The 19052-nt window shown below is 44.3% G+C and overlaps 1 protein-coding gene across 1 annotated transcript in view; it reads right to left on the bottom strand.

Moving 5' to 3' along the window:
• Nucleotides 1-11847: 11847 nt before the first annotated feature.
• The window catches only part of ADGRF1 (adhesion G protein-coupled receptor F1), a 39805-nt gene continuing 32600 nt past the window's right edge, over nt 11848-19052 (bottom strand). The window contains exons 13-16 of the mRNA XM_045294895.1: nt 19003-19044; nt 17687-17746; nt 14216-14282; nt 11848-12879 (exon numbers count right to left, since the gene is read on the bottom strand). Of these exons, the coding sequence (XP_045150830.1) occupies nt 12806-12879; nt 14216-14282; nt 17687-17746; nt 19003-19044 (243 nt within the window). The 3' untranslated portion in view covers nt 11848-12805. The remainder of the gene's footprint in view (nt 12880-14215; nt 14283-17686; nt 17747-19002; nt 19045-19052) is intronic.

Here is a 19052-nt window from a genome sequence, read left to right as displayed (position 1 = left end):
TAGAGTAAATATCTATTAAGAAAACATCCCAGCTCAGCCCAGATCAAGTCCATAAGTCCAATAATATCCCACATGTCCAGTACCAGTCAGAGTCAAGCAACACATGGAATGATGCTGAGTGCAGGAAGATCACAGGCTAGTGGGTGGAAAGTCTTGTGGATCCAGTGATGGTGGAAGCATCTAGCGCTGACGTGGGTGTCCGAGGCTCTAGCTCCAAGGCTCTAGCTTCCAACAGCATAGCTCCATGTTACCTGTGAGCAGGAATGTCTCACAGGGAGTGTGTGTCCCACCTCCAGCGAGCTCTTTATCTCCACCAAGCTGCAACCTGATCGACAGGCTAAACTCCACCCCTTCGCTTTTAATAGTCTCAAATTGACACCAGATTCTGTACCTGCCACACTGAGTATCCATACTAGGATACCTAATAATAAGCAAGGTAAACACTGGTTTACTTGTGCTTACTTACTAATCTACTGTGAACAGTTTCACATGGGTTTCATCTACTACTAAGTCCTTGCCGGCCTTGCTTATTGGGAACCAACCCAAGGCTCAGTGGGTCTGAGCTGTGCTGAAAACAGAGTCCATATTGTTCAGGCTGTCCTCAAATTTCCTCAGGCAATTACGTAAATAAAAGCGAAAACTCTTTTCTGTAAAACAAAGGGTCCGTCTCACTACCTCATAGTCACAACTCTTTACATTGTCTGCTTCTGCTTGGCACGTAAACTTGAGTTCTGCTGAACACTCCATCAAATGTATATTGCCGCCATGAATAACCCCTCCGAGCGTCCACAATGCCAGGAAGTGTATACAGATTGACCATGGGGGAGGGGGAAGGGAGACCAGAAAAAGCTATCCCATTTATTAGGCTGATATATATACTTCTTCAGTGAGCATGTGTTATTTTTATCACAATAAACCTGTTTTAGAAATCAAATGGTTAAAATATTAATCACTGTCATCTTTAGACTTGGCAGAAGGTTAATGCGTTGTTTCGTTTTCTTTGAGGATGAAGGTCAGATTTTAAAAGTGATAAAATACATTTGTAACAAAGAAAGTGGGGGAGAGGGCCTAGACGGCGATTGTAATTGAGGAGCCGGAGCAGGGCACACTTAGAAATGCTTTAAGGATAAGCTAGAGTAAGGGTCGGTCAGTCTGCTTTTCTGTAAGCCTACCGCATATCAACAAAGAAAATTCAGAGTTCCTCTTGTATCTCTCTAGTCCCAGCCTTCTCTCAAGTTAGCTTGAACTGCTTTTTCTTCTACTTAACAAGGGTCATAAAACGCCTCCAAAGCATGGTGAACAAGAAAAAGCGCATCTAAGTCACAGGTTCTGATGGCTTCATAGCCCCTGTCTCACTCCCCTCCCCTTTAAACAGGTGCCCCGCCAAGCCCTTTCCATAGAGTGCCCACTATGGGCATGTTGTCTGATGACGTCCATGGCATAATGACCTGCCTTATCCCTGAACCTTCGGATTTACTTCCGCCCTGGACAAAGAGGAGGAAAACCACACAGTTTACTAACCACCTTCTGTTTCAGGCACTCCCCTCTCTGTGCATTTATACCTGCCAATACCCTTGCAAGGTAGTGAGTGTCGTCTTTGCCATTTTACAAACGAGGAGGGTAGCCTGCCAAGAGGGTGCGTGGCACACCTTCTTGTTAGTTGCCATGGAGTGGATTCTAGTGCATGGAAACTCCGGGTGCACAGACTAGAAACACTGAATAGGGCTTTCAAGGCTGCGCCCTTTGGGAAGGAGATCACCAGCCCTTACTTCCACCGTGCCTCGGAGTGGGTTCCTGTCACCAACACTGATGAACAGTCCACCTTTGGACAGACTTAAGTCCCTGTGCCACCCAGTGACTGCCAACTGATGGTGCCAACTGATGCCAATCGCTGAACTGATGTTTGCAGATCACGTTTCCCTCTAACACACAGTGTGGTAGCAGTGACCGTGCCATACACGACCCGTGCTTTCTTATTAGCATTGGCATTGTTAATATTCATGAGTGCCGTCGTTTTTTGGATGCGTGCTAAGAACCTGCAGGCTTCTCTCCTGGGTTCTTAACTTTCAAGGGGGCTGCTTATCCTTTGTTTAAGTGAGTCCAGGTGGCGCAATGGTTAAGGCGCTCGCCTGCCAACCCCAAGCTTGGTGGGAGAAAGATGAGGCCATCCGCTTCCATAAAGAGGTGTTGTCATGGAAACCAGAAGGCGCGGTCCCGCTCCATCCCGTGGGGTTGTATGCGGTGGAATGACCCAACCCTGGAGGGTCATTTATGGACAAAGTGAACAAGTTTAAGTTCATCAAGGATTAGAGCCTTCTCTCAAAGGATGTTTCTTCCTTTTCAAAACTCTTTCATTGATGTAAAAAAAAAATTGCAGAAATGCAACATTTCCCATTGAAACCTTTTTTCACGTGTGCAATTCAATAAAGGCAGTCACATCGGCTGGGTGCAACCATCGCCAATGTCCTTGGCCAAATTCCCCATCCCCTCCACACACAAAAATTCTATGCCATCTAAAATATGTTCAAAACCCATTTCTTTCTGAACCATGATCGCCTGTGGCCAGAATGGTGCCATATAGAATTGATACGTCTCTGCTCATGCCACCAAGACTGTCCTGATTACGTAAGCTCACAGCAGAGCAACAAAAAGAAAATGAAATTGGGGTGTGGGTGGGGAGGGAACATCCACCCACTGCAGCCCCCACTGCTTCCTGGAGCCCTGGGAGGTACAGAAAGTTACTGTGCTCGACTGCTAATGGAAAGGTTGGAAGTTTGAAACCTCCTAAAGGAGCCTCAGAGGAAAGGCCTGGTGACCTCCTGCTGAACAGTCAGCCGCTGAAAGCTCTCTGGGGAACAGGTCGACTTTGATCCCAGGTCCCAACAGGGTCGCTGTGAGTCGAAGCCATCTCCCTGGCAAGGGCTCAGTTTGGTTTGTGTTCCCCGCCTCCTGCCCTTGGGCACACTGGTAGGGGACCTAGAGGGGCCTGCGCTTCAAGATCCTCTTCAGTGATAGATTTCTCTTCTCCCAGGGGGTTACCTAGGCACAGACACGGAGTCAAAAGAGAGTCATGGCTGGACAGGCCATGAGGTTTTCTGGTAAGTGCAGATCTGTCATTTTGCAGATGGAAAACTAAGCACGGAGACAGGGTTCAAGCACCCCTGAGGCCAGACCTCCCTGGGTCTCCCCATTCCAAAGAGAAATCCCCACAGGAACCAATCCAAATCCCCTAACCTGAGGGGACACCAAATCACCTGCCGGGTTTGTTAAAACACAGAATGACGAACCTCGGTCCAGAATTCCTGAAATCTGTGGTGTGGGCACTTCCAACAAATCCCACCCCCAAAATCCAAACTCACTGCCAATGAGTCCATGCTGACTCAGAGTGGCCCTAGAGGACAGGGTCACTGGGTAGACCTATTTCTGGCCGTGTCACTCCTTATGCGAGTAGAAAACCCTGTTTTCCTCCCCAACAAATTCCGGTCAGTGAGTGCCCACCTCAGAACCACTGCTGTGGTGTAAGAGGAACGGGAGGCATTCTCAATTCGTGTTGCTTCAGACTTTAAGGTGTAAGTAATGGCCAAGTTCAAGTCCAGGAGTGAGTTTGGGAAAGTGGTGTCTCAGGGACTTTCATTTCACTTGGGCAAGGGACATAATTTTTCCACAGTGAGGTGAGCTAGAGGACAGGTGGTGCTGGCCACCGCCCGGCCCCTGCAGGAAAACAAGGTCACATTATCGGCCTGTCCAGGGGGAGCTTTCATGCCGCCGAGTTGTCCTTGGCAGTGCCCCGCTGCTTGTTGTCATGGAATTCACAGCTGCTGTGTCTGTGCCCTGTTGTGGGACATGCTGAAAACGGAGCACCGGGAAATCTTATCCACAGAGCCAGTGTGTCCCTTGGCAGCACATCACACTGACACGCTCTTCTGCTCTGGTTTCAAGCGAACAGGTCAGGATCCCCAGGGAGTGTTGCCTCCCATTTGGTTGGCATCCACGCAGCTGCTGGCACTACTTTATCTATGATTCCTACCCAGCAGGATAAGTTCTTGCCAAAACCAGTTGGCCTGGTCCTCTTCAGTGATAGATTTCTCTTCTCCCACGGTGTTACTTAGGAAGAGACATGAGCCAAAAGAGAGTCATGGCTGGACGGGGCCTGTGAGGTTCTCTAGTAAGTCCAGATCTATCTGTTATTTTGCAAATGGAAATCTAAGCACTGAGATGGGGAACAAGCAAACCTGAGCCCAGATCTCCGTGGGTCTCCCTATCTGGAAGAAAAAACCCCCACAGGAACCAGCCAAGGAGAACTAACCAGGCATCAGGGGTTAGGACCAAGTTTCAAGAAATGTAGACCAATTATGGGAGATTTTGTGGAATCACTTCCAAAACCAACCCAAACTCATGACCGTCAAGTGGGTGCCAACTCACAGTGCCCCTTTAGGCCAGGGAAGAGTTGCCCTTGTGAGTTTTTGAGACTGCAACTCTTTACAGGAGTAGACAGCCTCAACTTTCTCCCCCTAAGCGGCTGGTGGTTTCAAACTGCTGACCTTCAGGTTACCCGTCCAACGGGTAATCACTACTGTGAAATCCTTAGGTGGTGGAAATGGCTAATTCACTTGGCTGCAGGCCGAAAGGTTGAAGGATTGAGCCTACCCAGAGGTGCCTTTAAAGAACACTGGGTCCATTAGAACTGCTCCTGTGAGTTTCCGAAGCCCTAGCTCTTTATCGTCATAGAAAGACCCGTTTTGTTTTCTTCCTCCGCCCCCCAAGACTTTTGAAGAAAGGTCTGGCAAACGACTGCAGAATCCGCCATGGCAAACCTGGTGGAGCACAGTTCTTCTCTGCCACACATGGGTTCTCCATGAATCAGAATTTGCTTGAGGGTCACTGATCTGGTTAATGGTCATCGTGAAAAATGCAGCTCCGCTCCCTACTACGTGTCCCCCTGTTCGTCTCTAGGTTTCTTCTGCCTACATCATCCCCTCGACACAGCCCACCCCAGGAGCCCCGGCACGTGTTGGGCTGCTAACCAGAAGCTTGATAACCACCAGCCGCTCTATGGGAGAAAAATGAGGGTCTCAGTCTTATAGCTCAAAACTGTGTCAAATTTGCCAAATTATTTCTTTCAAGGTAAATGAGGTGACTACAAAAAGCACAACGCATTGCCAATTTTGTTTGCTCCAGGTACTTGAATGAACCCGGTGTTTGCCCAAGCTAGCCCAGTAATTCGGCTAGTAGATCCCAAATTGAAATCAAGGCTTGGCTTTTTGCGGGTGAACAATCCAACACTGACCTTAGCTAATTCCTGCTTTTCCGTTCTGTGGCCTCCAGTGTTCAGCACCCTTGGACATGACCCCAGGAAACAGAGGTATTGTTTGTTCTCAGGAACAGGATCTATTATGTTCTTAGGACTCTAATTGCTTTTATAACCCCCAGTGCAGCAGCAACCATGTAAACTGCTCCTAATTAGAGTAGTGGGATTAAGACAGCGTTCAGTCCTTAAAATGCCAGAGAGGATTTCAGATGTATTTAATCTCCAGCAATTAGTCCAGAATTTATTTCATGATCACAGCCTGCCCCCTGTAGTTTAATGAGGGTAACTACAGTATAGCCCTGTGGTCTCTCCCAGCCACCCCCAAAAAAGGCAAATTGGAGGAAACGCATGTGGGAGTCTGGGGTCAGCATCCATTAAAGAAGCATTCTAGGTGTTATAGAATGGTCATTTCTCACCCTCTTTATTTGTTCTGGAAGGGAGACTATTAATCTTTCTAAAGTAAGGACTTAGAAAGCTCTGGAAAAGCTTCTATCCCCAGATCTGTCCCAGAGTTTCTGAGAATGTATCCAATGGTCTTTGTGCTTTGAATGGTCAGGGATCCTTCTCTTTAATAATTCTCTGCAGTATTTAACATAGTTAATGTCCTTCTTGAATGTATCTCTTGACCTCTAGTACATGACACGCTTGGTTCTCAAGTCCAGTCATTGTCACTCCCTTTACAGGGCCCCGTCCTCTGTCTGCCTCTGAATGCCTCAGATGACATCACCTCTCAAGCTGCACTGGTCCATGACCGCACCTCTTCCTGGGGGTTTAAGCGCCATTCTGTGCTGAAGACTCTAAGACTCTACCTCGGGACCCGACCTCCCCTGGAAGAAGAGGTAGCCGATGTGTGTGGCTCACTCCACGTCTCAAACTGGGTGTTTTATATACCTCTCGAGGCTGGTCTGGTTGTCTCCCTGAGTCACCTTTCTCTGTTTGTTCCTTTAGAAATGCCTGCAGGACAGGCCCACAGTGACATCAGGACTGGCTCCCTCTTTGTCTGTTTTATAGTTGTTTGGGCCTCTGCAAGGGAGCGCTGATAAAGCAGTAGTTATGTGTTTGGCCACTAAAGGAAAAGTCAATGGTTCGAACCCACCAGCCACTTTGAAGGAAAGAAGATATGGCAGCCATTCCACCTTGCCCATAAGGTCTTTGTGAGCTGGGATCAACTGCATAATAGTGCGCTTTGTTTTGAGTTTTTGGCTTTTCCCAATATGCTTAGTGAGCCCTGGCTGTCCATTTCATTTGAGAGACCCTGGGACATTGAAAAGCTGCCAGGCAGAGCTACATACGTATCAGGTGGGAAACGGTCACTCTTGAACTCTCCATAGGCTTTTTCATTTCTGTCAGTGGCTTTCTTTTGTTGCTGTTATTTTGGTTTGGGTTTTTTTGTTATTGGTTCTGACTCCCTCTGTTGTTTTGTTTGGCTTTGCCTGGTTTTTGTACTTATTAATGTCTCTGCATGTCTATCTAGATAAGATAGGCAGGATAAACAATTTGGAGATGAAAAGAATGAGACCAATGGTTCTGGGGGGATACGGGAGAAGGGGAGGTGGGAGAAAGGAAGGGGTGGTGGTGGAAACCAACCCAGGGACAAGGGAACAACTAGTGAACTGAAATCAAGGGAGAAAAGAGTGTAGGATGGCTAGTGGGGCTTAATCAAGGGCAGTGTAGCAGCAAGGAATTACTAAACCCAAATGAAGGCCTAACATGATGGTGGGACAAGAGGAAAGTGAAAGGAAATAGAGGAAAGACCCAGGAGGCAAAGGACATTTAAATAGGTCTAAATACAGTCATATACATATGTAATTATATTTTTATATAATGAGAGGGGAATAGATCTATGGACTTATATCTATATGTTAAGGATTAAGGTTGAAGATGGACATTGGGCCTCTACTCAAGTACTCCCTTAATACAAGAACACTTTGTTCTAACAAGCTGGCATTCTGTGATGTTCACCTTCCGGACAATCGCTGAAGACAAAATGGGTACATAAGCAAATGTGGTCAAGAAAGCTGATGGTGCCAGCTATCAAAAGATACAGCATCTGGGGTCTTAAAGGCTTGAAGATAAACAAGCGGCCATCTAGCTCAGAAGTAACAAAGCCCACATGGAAGAAGCACACCAGCCTGTGTGATCACGAGGTGTCAATGGGATCAGGTATCAGACATCTAAGACCTAGAACATGGGGCATGGAGTGGAGACCCAAAGTACATCTGTAGACAATTGGACATCCCTTCACATAAAGGTCACAAGGAAGAGATGAGCCAGTCAGGGTGCAGTATAGCATCAATGAAACACACAATGTTCCTCTAGTTCTTTAATGCTTTTCCTTCCCCCATTATCATGACCTCAATTCTACCTTACAAATCAGATTAGATCAGAACATGCACACTGTTACAGATAAGAGCCTGAAACACAGAGAATCCAGGATAGATAAACCCCTCAGGGTCAACAATGAGAACAGAGATACCAGGAGGATTAGGGGAAGGTGGGGGGAGAATGGATGAATTGATCACAAGGATCAATATATAACCCCCTCCCAGGGGGATGAACAATGGTAAAGTGGGTGAAGGGCAGCAGAGGTCTAAGTACGATATGAAAATAATAATCTATAACTTATCAAGTGTTCATGAGGGAGGGTAAGGAGGGAGGGGAAAATTAGGAGCTGATATCAAGGGCTCAAGTAGGAAAAAAATGCTTTGAAAATGATGATGGCAGCATATGTACAAATATGCTTGGCACACTGGATGAATGTATGGATTGCGATAAGAGATATAAGAGCCCCCGGTAAAAGTATTTAATAATATGTTTTAGAAGACAGGAAAGAGAAAAGATCAGCATGGATGCTAGAGACTTTGAAACTTGCTCTTTATCATACAGTAGCTAAGTAACATGGAAGAAATGATGAGGTCAAAGAGCTGAATAGAAATTTCACAGGGCAATTTGAGGAGACAAAGTGAAATACTGTAATGAAATGTGCAAAGACCTAGAGGTAGACAACCAAAAAGGAAGGGCCTGCTCGGCATGTCTTAAGCAGAAAGAATGCAAGATAAAATTCCAACCTTGAGTTGCAATCTTGAAAGGTTCTAATAGGCAAAAGATTGAACGATGCAGGAAGCATCAAAAGAAGATGGAAAGAATACACAGAGTCACTGTACCAAAAAGAAATGGTCAATATCTAACCCTTCCAAGAAGCAGCATATGAGCAAGAACCAAAGGTGCTGAAGAAAGAAATTCAAGCTGCACTGAAAGTGTTAGCCTTAAACAAGACTCTAGGAATTTATGGAATACCAATTGAAATGTCTCAATGAGCTGATGAGGCAATGGAAACACTCATCTATGCCAGGAAATTTGGAAGACAGCTACTTGGCCAACTGACAGAAAGATTTCCATATGTACTGTCCTCATTCCAAAGGAAGGTGACCCAACAGAGTGCGCGGATTATAGAACAGTATCATGAAGACCACATGCAAATACAATTTTGCTGGAGTTCATCCAACAATGACTGCAGCAGGACACTGACAGGAAGCTGCCAGAGGTTCAGGCCTGATGCAGAAGAGGTTGTGGAAAAAGGGCTATCTAGGAGGCTGGTGTCAGATGGATCTTGGCTGAAAGCAGAGAATACTAGAAAGATGTTTACTTATGTTTTATTGATTATGCCAAGGCATTCGACTGTATAGATCATAACAAATGATTTTCTATTCTTGAGATTTCGTATCAGAGACACTGGGTGCTGTTCCTCTCCTAGTGCTTCATTTGTGTTCAATCCCCTTCCCTTGAGTGAGGCTAGGACCAATGGCTTGCTTCTAATCAATAGAATATGACCAAGTGATAGTCTGTCACTTCTATGATTTGTTAGTTGTTTTTAGGTGCCGTTAACTCGGTTCGAACTCATAGAGGCCCTAAGTACAACAGAACAAAATGCTGCTTGGTCCTGGGCCATCCTTACAACCATTGTTTTGTAGAGCCCACTGCTACAGCCACTGTGTCAGTCCATCTCACTGAGAATCTTTCTCTCTTTCCTCGACCCTATCCTTGACTAACGATGTCTTTCTCTAAGGATTGTTCTACCTGATAGCACGTCCAAGATATGTGAGACAAAACCCAGCCATTGTAACTTCTAAGGAGTATTCTCACTGCATTTTTTCCCCAAGACAGTTTTACTCATTCTCCTGGTAGTCTATGGTATATTCAATACACTTTGCCAACACCACAATTCAAAGCCATTGATTCTTCTTTGTACTCCATTTCTGTGATTACCTGACGTTATACAAGACTCTACCTTCCAAGTAGGTTAGAGCTAAATCTCTGCTTGTCAGATTACTGATTTAATTGGCCATATGGCAGAAGCCCGCATGACAAAGCAATGTGGGTGGCCTCTCTAGGATCTCAGAGCAGCGTCTATCCAACAGTCAGTGGGGGAAAAGTCAGGCCTCTCTGTACTACAACTGCAAAGACTTAAATTCTGTAAACATCTTGGATTCGTCGGAAAGTGGATTTCCCCCCCAGGCACACATTTAATCGAAGACACAGCAGAAGCAACACTTTGACTTTGGCCTTGTGAGGCTCTGAGCAGTGGCTCAGCGGAGCCTCCAGACCCTCCTAAGCTAGGGAAGCATACGCACGTTTACGCAATAGAAGAAAACGATTAATGTGTCTTTTTAAAATTATCTTTATGTGATTGGCTCAGGTGGTCCAAGGGAGAAAGATGATGCTGTCAGCTTCTGTCAAGATTTAAAACGTTGGAAGCCCAGAGGGGCACTTCCACTCTACCCTGTAGGGTCATTAGGAACTGGAATCAACTTGATGGCAGTGTGCTTTTTGAGTTAGTAGCATTTTGAATGGAAGCTGAGCTTAATATGTGTGTAATTAGTGAGTTGGACAGACAGATGTGATATATGATCAAACATCCTTTTATTTCTTGGTGTCTCATCCATCCTTATAAAACTTGTTCCGTAGAAGAAAATTTGCTTCCCACCAAAGACAGTACTGGTAGGGTCGCCTCTTGGTCACTTTAATTAGCTAAGATACTCTTCATTTGGTGATGAAGATTCCTAATCATATGTAATAATATAACAGATACAAGGGATTTAGCCTGAAAGGTCCCTTCTCCCTCTCCTGCTTTGGCTGGCTGCATGTTTGGGCACATCCTTCCCCACTGGTGGATGTTTTCACTCAGTTCTTCTTTGCTTTCCATCTACCGTGAGCACTGAGGTTTCCTGATCTTCCCTCTCCTGGGATGCAGGGAAGGTTTGCCTGTGGAAATGGAGTCACGTTCTCATGGTGCCAGGGTGCTCTAGGCAAAGGCTCGAGCTTAGCTGACAGAACTGTGAACTTGGACACACCCTCAGGTCTGCTCTGGGCTCAGTGGCAAGGGTAAGCAGGGACCAGGTGTACGTGCCTAGCAACACTGTGCCATGAGCACTAGGGACTTTAGGAGCATCTAGAATAATAACTCATGGCATGGGCATGGGCATATCCATAATGGCCAGGCATGGGAGGGAGGATCCACCAAATCCAAGTGTGTGCAGAGCTGAGATGGTGCTAAGCCAATTATGATGGAGGGACCACTCCCAAAAGATCAATCCTGACCCATCGTGATGCTATAGGACAGAATAGAACCTTCTCTGTGGGTTTTTGAGGCTGTAATTTTTACAGGAGTAAGAAAATCTCAACTTTACCCTGTGAAGCAGCTGATGGTTTCGAACTTCTGGCCTTGCAGTTGACAGTCCAACATGTAACCCACTACACCACCAAGTTTCTGGGGACTATGACTCCACAGAGTGTTTACTAGCCTGCTGCTCTAGATCTCACTCTACAGTGGTCACTGTTATACATGTAGAGGGCATCCCAAAAGGACCTATAGTGTATGATGAAAGTAAATCATTGTGCATCAGAAGACCCCAAACAATCATACCTATGCAAATGAGTGGGGTCGGAGTGGAGACCCAAAAGCTATCTGCAAACAATTGGACATCTCCTCACAATAAGTTCACAAGGAATGGGTCAATCAACCAGAGTACAGTACAACACTGATGAAACTCACAATATTCCTCTAGTTCTTTAGTGCTTCCTCCCCTGCCCCCCGCTATTATGACCCTAGTTCTACCTTATAAACCCATCTAGACCAGAGCATGTATATTGGTAGAGATAAGAGCTCTCAACACACAGAATCCAGGACAGATAGCCCTCTCCCCAGGAACAGTAATGAGAGTAGTGATACAATGAGGGTAGGGGAAGATGGGGGAGAACAGGGAGCAAGGGGGAACCGATAGCAAGGATCAATGTAAAAACCATACACACACACACATACCGAGGGGGATGAACAACAGAAATGTGGGTGAAGAGAGACAGCAGACCATGTAAGATATGAAAACAATAATAATTTATCAAGGGTCACAAGGGTGGGAGGGTGGGAAAGGTAGGACAAAAGAGGAGCTGATACCAAGGGCTCAAGTAGAAAGAAAATGTTTTGAAAGTGATGATGGTAACATATGTACCAATGGTCTTGATACAATTGATGTATGGATTTTTATAAGAGCAGTAAGAGCCCTCCATAAAAAATAAAAGAAAGTAAATCCTTGTGATGGTTCCCAGAAAGCAAGTAACCAAACGCCCCTCGATTGCTTCTTACAAACAGAGAATTCTGGGCATGATGAACAATATATCTGACTCGAGAAAGACCTCTTAAGATGGTAGGTCATTTTCAAGGCCATCATGGGGCTGCCCTAATGGAGCAGGAATCCAAAGCCCGAGAAAGTCCAGGTTCCCTCCTCAGACTTCCAGGCGAGTCTTTTCGGTTCTCTAACTCTCCCTTTCTTCAGCTCTGCCTTCGGTGTCCCCTGGGACAGCTGCCTTCCCTCGGCTGGAAGCAGACCAAAGTGCAGTTTGAAGCAGGGAAGTGACATTATTACACTTCTTGATCCATGGCTACCAAGCTCTCTGGAATGGAAGCTCCCATGTTTATTTCTGGAGAACTCTCAGCATGAAAGTGGCTGAACAAAAAGAAAGGGGAGGGGACCCAAAAATGGCCTAAAATTCAACTTAAAACCTTGAGAGGTAAAGCTTTACTGCAAGAATTTTTCACCAATGGCTTTGTGGCAAGACCGTGGCAGCCTGTCTGTTTATCTGAGGCGGTTTCATGACACTTTTAGCATCTGGACAATGCTCGTGAATCATGCTCTTTCATGACAAGGAAAGCCACCTTTGAAAGCAGTGAGAAGCAGGTGCACGTGACATATACTCTAACAAAATAGATTCTTCTGTAATTTTGGAGCAATTTTTCAGAATCAAACCACCTGAAAAATCATCTTCTTTCCATTTCCTTGAAGATAAAGGAGGCGGCGATGAAGACTCAGAGATCTCATTTTGTTGCCAGACCCCTAAATACAGAAAGTCCCATCCAATTCTGGGCACGATCTCTTCCCTGACATTTCGCTCCAAATGTCAAACTGCTCCATTTGTTCCCCCTTGATTTTATGGTTCCTAGTCTTATTCCGTTGATAAAAATTGAGTTAGCATGACGTCGTTTGAGGAGTCTCCAGTATGCGAAAGAGAATATATGCCTGAGAAGGGAAAGGGGAACAGATTATTGCTTGGCTATGTTGGCGTAGGGGTTGTGCATTGGGCTGCGACCCGAGAGGTCAGTAGTTCAAACCCACCAGCTGCTCTGCAGGAGAAACACTAGGCTTTCTACTCCCATAGACAGTTACGGTCTGGAAACTCACCAGGGCAAGGCTCTACTCTGTCCTTCAGGGTCACTGTGAGTCAGCATGGACTTGATGGCAGTGCGTTTGGTGTTTTTGTTTGTTTGGTTCATTTTAAGTGATGGGGTAACACTTGTCCCCAAAGGTGATCCCATTGCCATGACGTCCTTTGCAGTTCATATGTTACAGAGTAGAACAACTCTACAGAAGCAGATCACCAGGCCTTCCTTCTGATGGGGAGGTTAGGTGGGCCCATAAACAAGACTTTTAGGTTAGAAGTCCAGAGCAAACCATTGGCACCACCCAGTATCCTCCAAAAAGGTGAACCCAAAACCTACTGCCATCAAATTGGTTCTGACTCACAATCTCCCTATCTTGAAAGGGTTTCTGAGACGAGTAGCCTCGGCTTTCTCTCACAGAGGGGCTAGTTGGTTGGAACTGCTAACTTTGGGGTTAGCAGCTCAACACCTAACCCAGAGTACCACCAGACTCCTTTAAAAGAAGAAACTTGTAAAAAACACACAAGCTTGTTGGTTGCAGTGATAAGAAGAACCAAGCGTTCTAGGTGTGTGGATCTTCAGAGACACTTGAATTTTGGAACTGAAATATTTTCATGGGAAATGAGTTGCTCATTTGCCTAAGCTTAGGAGTATATGAACAGAATTTGACATGGAGTGGGACTCAGATTCTTAACTTCCAGGAGCAGTGCAATGTCTGCTCTCCCTCCTTCTCTTCCAGGAAGGCTATCCCTATTTGTAATGTTTAAATATCCGTCTTCCTCTAGCTGAAGACCATAGACTTACTAATGGCCAATGTGTAAACAGGTGAACAATTCCGGCTTTAGAGAGAGAAGCAAGCGCTCTCTCAGCCAGTACAGCCTGGATCTGACAGTGACGGCTGTTAGTTTCACCACACTTCATGAGATGCCATAGATCTACATGGAGTCATGTCTAGCGAGGAAATGGGCTTAAGGATGGACACGCTATGATGAAGTGAAGGGTATCACTGTTGCTGGTTTCTATCAGCAACAGATGCCCCCAAACTGTCCAGCCATCTTGAGCACACAATCCAATGAACTTGGGACACATAGCCAGCTGATAGTAATTTTTCTCAGTTGGCATCACATTTTCATTATAGGATGTAGTTGTATCCTCTCTTCCCAGCTTTTCTTACTTAGGGTTTGATTGTAACTTACCTTTGTGTTGCAATGGGTTGAAAGAATTGGAGAATCTGGGCTTGAACGTTAATTCAGATTCGTTTTGCTGCACAGAAGGAAAACAAGTCATTATGGCCATGAGGAGTATTATTTTCATGAAGCGTTCCTTCAAGAGTGCTGAGAACAAGAAGTCTTAGTCCACATTTTTTTTCCTACTCACTCACTCACTGCCTTCTACTTTATCCCAACTCATAGTGACCACACAGGACAGAACAGAAGTGCTCCCATGGGTTTCCAAGACTGAGAATCTTTACTGAAGAGGAAAGCTTCATCTTTCTCCCAAGGAGCGGCTCATGATTCCAAACTGCCGATCTTGTGGTTATTAGCCCAAGTTGAGAAAATTGAGACTCAGCTGCTTGGTGACAGAAGCACAGGTCAGGGTGCCAGCTCTCGGGCCAGTGCTCCCAGATTTACAGCAATGCCCTGTACTGTAAAATGCAGGCTCAGGAATACGGTCAAGGTTGATGCATCATGTCCTCCTTGGCATTCATTTCAAAGATTTTATTGCCCTTGAGAGAATGTCTAAGCACCCCTGTAGGTTTGGATGCTGTATATCCCTTGATTGTCTCAAACATGTCAGACCCTTGTCTGAAAGGACCTTCTTGTACTGATGGGTGTGGGGTGTGCCCCACCATTGGTTTCTCATTTTACTGTTTTCACATGAATTGCGCTTATGTGCTAAAGGATGAAAGAGGAATCCTGTGTTTTCATATGGACCTATCAGCTTATAGACTGACGCCCTAACATCGCCAATAGCACAGTGCCAGCTTAAGAGATAAAATTTAGAAAATGTTTTGAACATTAAAAAGTGTAACAAAACCTCCTTTCTACCGCGGATGAGAAGAAAGCATGGATTCCTGAGGGTCCAGGCAGTCAGACAGAGAAAAGAGACCTACTGGTTCTAGCTTGGAGGAGACTCATGGGAACGCGGTCAAACAATGTAGTGCAGAGATGTTCCCTATCATGAGCGCCCACAGGCAGCAAGCCTGCTCATCCTGGTAGCTTTCCATGCCACCACCATCATGGCTTCTTGTACGCATGCCCTCCCCAACTCTCTGCCGAGTAGCAATCATGTGCCAGCCGCTGTGCCAGGCAACAGGAATACAGCAGAGGGAGAAACGCAAGGGGTTTACCCAACAATGGGCTCATTGTGGGACTGCATAAAGAGGAGACTGCAAAACTGGAGTGGAGTCAGTCAAACAGAAAGGGACAAATATGCTATGAGGCGACTGTTATTTTTTAAATGAAGCTACAGCTGATCAGACCAAAAGGAGCCGACTTTGGTGGTTACCATGGGTGAGATCGGAAGGGAGGGGAGGGAGTAGAGAGGTGTCAACTTGGTGAAGGGGAAGATAGTATCTGGCAAAAGGGAGATGGAAAAAGGTAGGGCAGGGGGAGACATCGTTAAAGTGGTAGAACACAAAAACAGAGGATCTGATCAGTCAGCCTCTGCCAAATTCACAATACAAGGTTAAAACAAAAACAAACTAGCATGTCATGCATTTGGCCAGGATGGCTTTTGTTGTGATGGGCCATCGAGTCTGTGCCAACGCACAGCAGTTCTCTCTGTAACAGAGGAAGCATTGCCCGGTCCCGCACAAGCTTCACGATCATTCTTATGTTTGAGCTGATGATGGGACTCAGCTGGTTCACAGCAGTTCACTAGAACTGATAAAAGCTAATTTTCTGGTTGTGTTCAGTGAACCATTTGTTAAGATGGAACTTGTGATCAGGGTTCTAAGATGGGTGTCTGGGCAGCTACCCAATGTGGAAATCACAAATTCACATTCCTTACTCTTTTTTAACATTCAATGTGCAACAGTGTATTCTAAGCCTTTATAGTCGTGTTTATTCTGTCCATACGTATAAAAAATTAGATGCAAGTATGCTTATATTGTTGGTTTATTCATTTCATAAAACTCATTAGACTTTTGATGAAATACAACATTTTTATTTCATTGCATTTATTAACTCAGTAAATAAACATAAAACGTAAAGAGTGCCAAGTAATCATTTCAGCTTTGTGTTATGATGCCTCAAGTTCCCACAGGATCTTATGAGTGAATGATATGATTCCTGAAAGTGTTCAAAGAGCTGAAATATTGTCAGAACAATTGCTGTGAATTCAACAGAAGTGGAAAGGGGTTTTCAAAGATGGACATAATACGTTCAGAGAAGAGAAGTCGCCTGTTTGTAATAGCAAACACAGTGACTGTTGTCATATTGGCCTACCTCTGAAAGAACGGGGTCCTACTCCTGCAGTGAAAAGATGGCTAAGGATAAATCACACAGCTGGTGAAGCTCGGATAAAAGCAAAGAATATTGCAAGTGAGGATGCTAAAGAAGCAGTATGGGAATATCTAAAAGAATAGTTCTACTCTTTTTCAGCAGGTATTATGAAGTATTCTAAAACTCTTTGTTATAACAGAATCTAGTTTTGTGTACCTTTTTATTGTTCTTACCTAAGTTTTAACTGCATGCAATAATAAACTACCTTTCGGTATATCAGTTTTCAAAACTTGAAGTGGTCATGAGGGCAGCACACTAGTTGTTGAATTATTTGACAATAAACTCACCACTGGTTTGAGCCCACTGCTGGAGCCACTGTATCAGTCCTTCTTGTAAAGGGCATTCCTCTTGTCTGCTCTTGCTCTACTTTACCAAGCATGATAACCTTCTCCAGGGAGTGCCTTCTCCTGACAGCTTGTCCAAGGCACGTGAGACAAAAAGATTCACCACCCTTGCCTCTAAGGAGCATTCTGGCTGTACATTTTCCATGGCTAAGCTGTTTGTTCTTTTGGCATTCCACGGTACTTCAACCTTCCTGGCAAACACTAATTCAACTGCAGTGATTTTTCTTTGGTCTTCCTTTGCCAATGTACAACTTTCATATGTATATGGGGCAATTGAAAATACCATGGGTTGGGTCAGGCAAACGTTTAGTCCTCAAATTACCATCCTTGCTTTTCAACACTTTAAAGTGGTCTTGTGCAACAGATTTACCTAATGCAGCATGTCTATTGATCTCTTGACAGCTGCTTCTGTGAGTATAGACTGTAGAAACAATCCTTGACAACTTCAATCTTTTGTCCCTTTATCATGATGTTTTCTATTGGGCCACTTGGGAGAATCTTGGTCTTCTTTACACTGAGTTGCAATCCATTACTGAAAGCTGCAACCTGGATCTTCATTTCATTAGCAAGTGCTTCAAATTCCCCTCACTTTCAGCAAGCAAGGTGTGTCATCTGCACATTACAGCTTCTTCAATAAGCCTTCCACCAGTCCTTTTACTGCATTCTTTTTCCTATCACCCAGCTTCTCTGACTCTTTGCTCAGTGTATAGATTGAATAAGTACAACGAGAGAATATAACCCTGATGCCATTTTCCTGATTTTAAACCATGCTAAGTAGTCCCTTGTTCTGTTCCCCATCGCAGTGGGAGATAATTACCTGTGATGAGTGCTTCCAAGAGATTAATGGGGATAGCTTGTTGAACAGAAGTTGTCGAAGCTATAAAGATAACAAAGAAGTGTTGGGGAGACACGTGTATATAATCAAGTATGAACAACAACAATAAAACAAAGCTGTATAACTAAAAATTAACAGCAGTATTTCTTGGGAGCATTTAATAGACCATAAACATAGATATCTGGTAAAAGGATTTGCTTTCATAGACTCTTTCCTATAAACAAAACTAGAGTTAAACAAAGAACAAAAGTACCAAAACCCATAATAAACCAGATTCTAGACATTTGTAATTGACAATAAATGACTAAATTGACATTTATGTTCTAAGTGAACAGTTTCCTCATCATATGAATGGCGCAAACAAAGAAATGATTTAGCTCAGTACAGCATTAAATTAAAACAATAACAAAATTGCTTCTTTGTAAATAGTGCTTGAGTGTGCCTAATAATTGTATGAATTATCAATTATCTTTATTTTCTCATTAGAGTCTTTCATATTTATTACTCAGCTGCTTTTACTTCTCCACAGTTATTCAAGGTTTGGGAAAACAGTGTAAAACTTTTTACCTTATATTTTCCTTTTCTATTAGACTTCAGCTAATCTGCTGGTCATTCATGAAGCATTTTACTTAAAATAAAAAATAACTCAATGCCATCAAGCCAATTCTGACTCACAATGACCCTACAGGGCAGGAGAGAACTACCTCTGTGGGTTTTTGGAACTGTAGCTTTTGACTGCTGTAGAGAGCCTCATCTTTCTGTAGAGGAGTAGCTGGTGATTTCGAACTGTTGACTTTCCAGTAGTGGCCTTACGCGTAACCCACTATACCATGAAGGTTCTCCTACTTTACTTAATGTGGTGGGGCTATTTTAACATTTCTTTAAAACTTTACACCTATCGAAGTAGATGCACCTCTAAGCATATTCTAAGTAGGTGGATAAGTGAACTGAAGATGTGATGGGATTTTGCTCCGAAGGAAGACAATGTTGTTCTTGGGTTACTGCCAACCCACGATTTCATGTGTAAAAGTTCAAGATTAAAAACGCCCCCTTCAAGGTGGTATCTACTCTTCACAATATATGCTGTGCTTAGTTCTATCTAGCTTTATCATCACCAGTAACCAATGGAATTTTTTTTGTCTCTTGATGGAATATCTCTTTTTAAATAGCTTGGAATATTTTTCCAAGAGTACCCATTGTCTAAACCTTCTAATTATTGAAATGAGGCTCCTAAACTGAAGGGGTGAGGTTTAAAGATGCTTGGGTTTGAGGGCAAAGAAAAAAATGATTGCACATACCTTACTATCCAAGAATATTCCAAAACACAAGATGAACAATCCCTTTAAAA

This window comes from Echinops telfairi, unplaced genomic scaffold (assembly GCF_000313985.2).
Source record: "Echinops telfairi isolate 266 unplaced genomic scaffold, ASM31398v2 ScPeMD7_3533;HRSCAF=4204_1, whole genome shotgun sequence".
In the NCBI taxonomy this organism is placed as follows: domain Eukaryota; kingdom Metazoa; phylum Chordata; class Mammalia; order Afrosoricida; family Tenrecidae; genus Echinops; species Echinops telfairi.
This window is presented reverse-complemented; position numbering and strand designations above follow the sequence as displayed.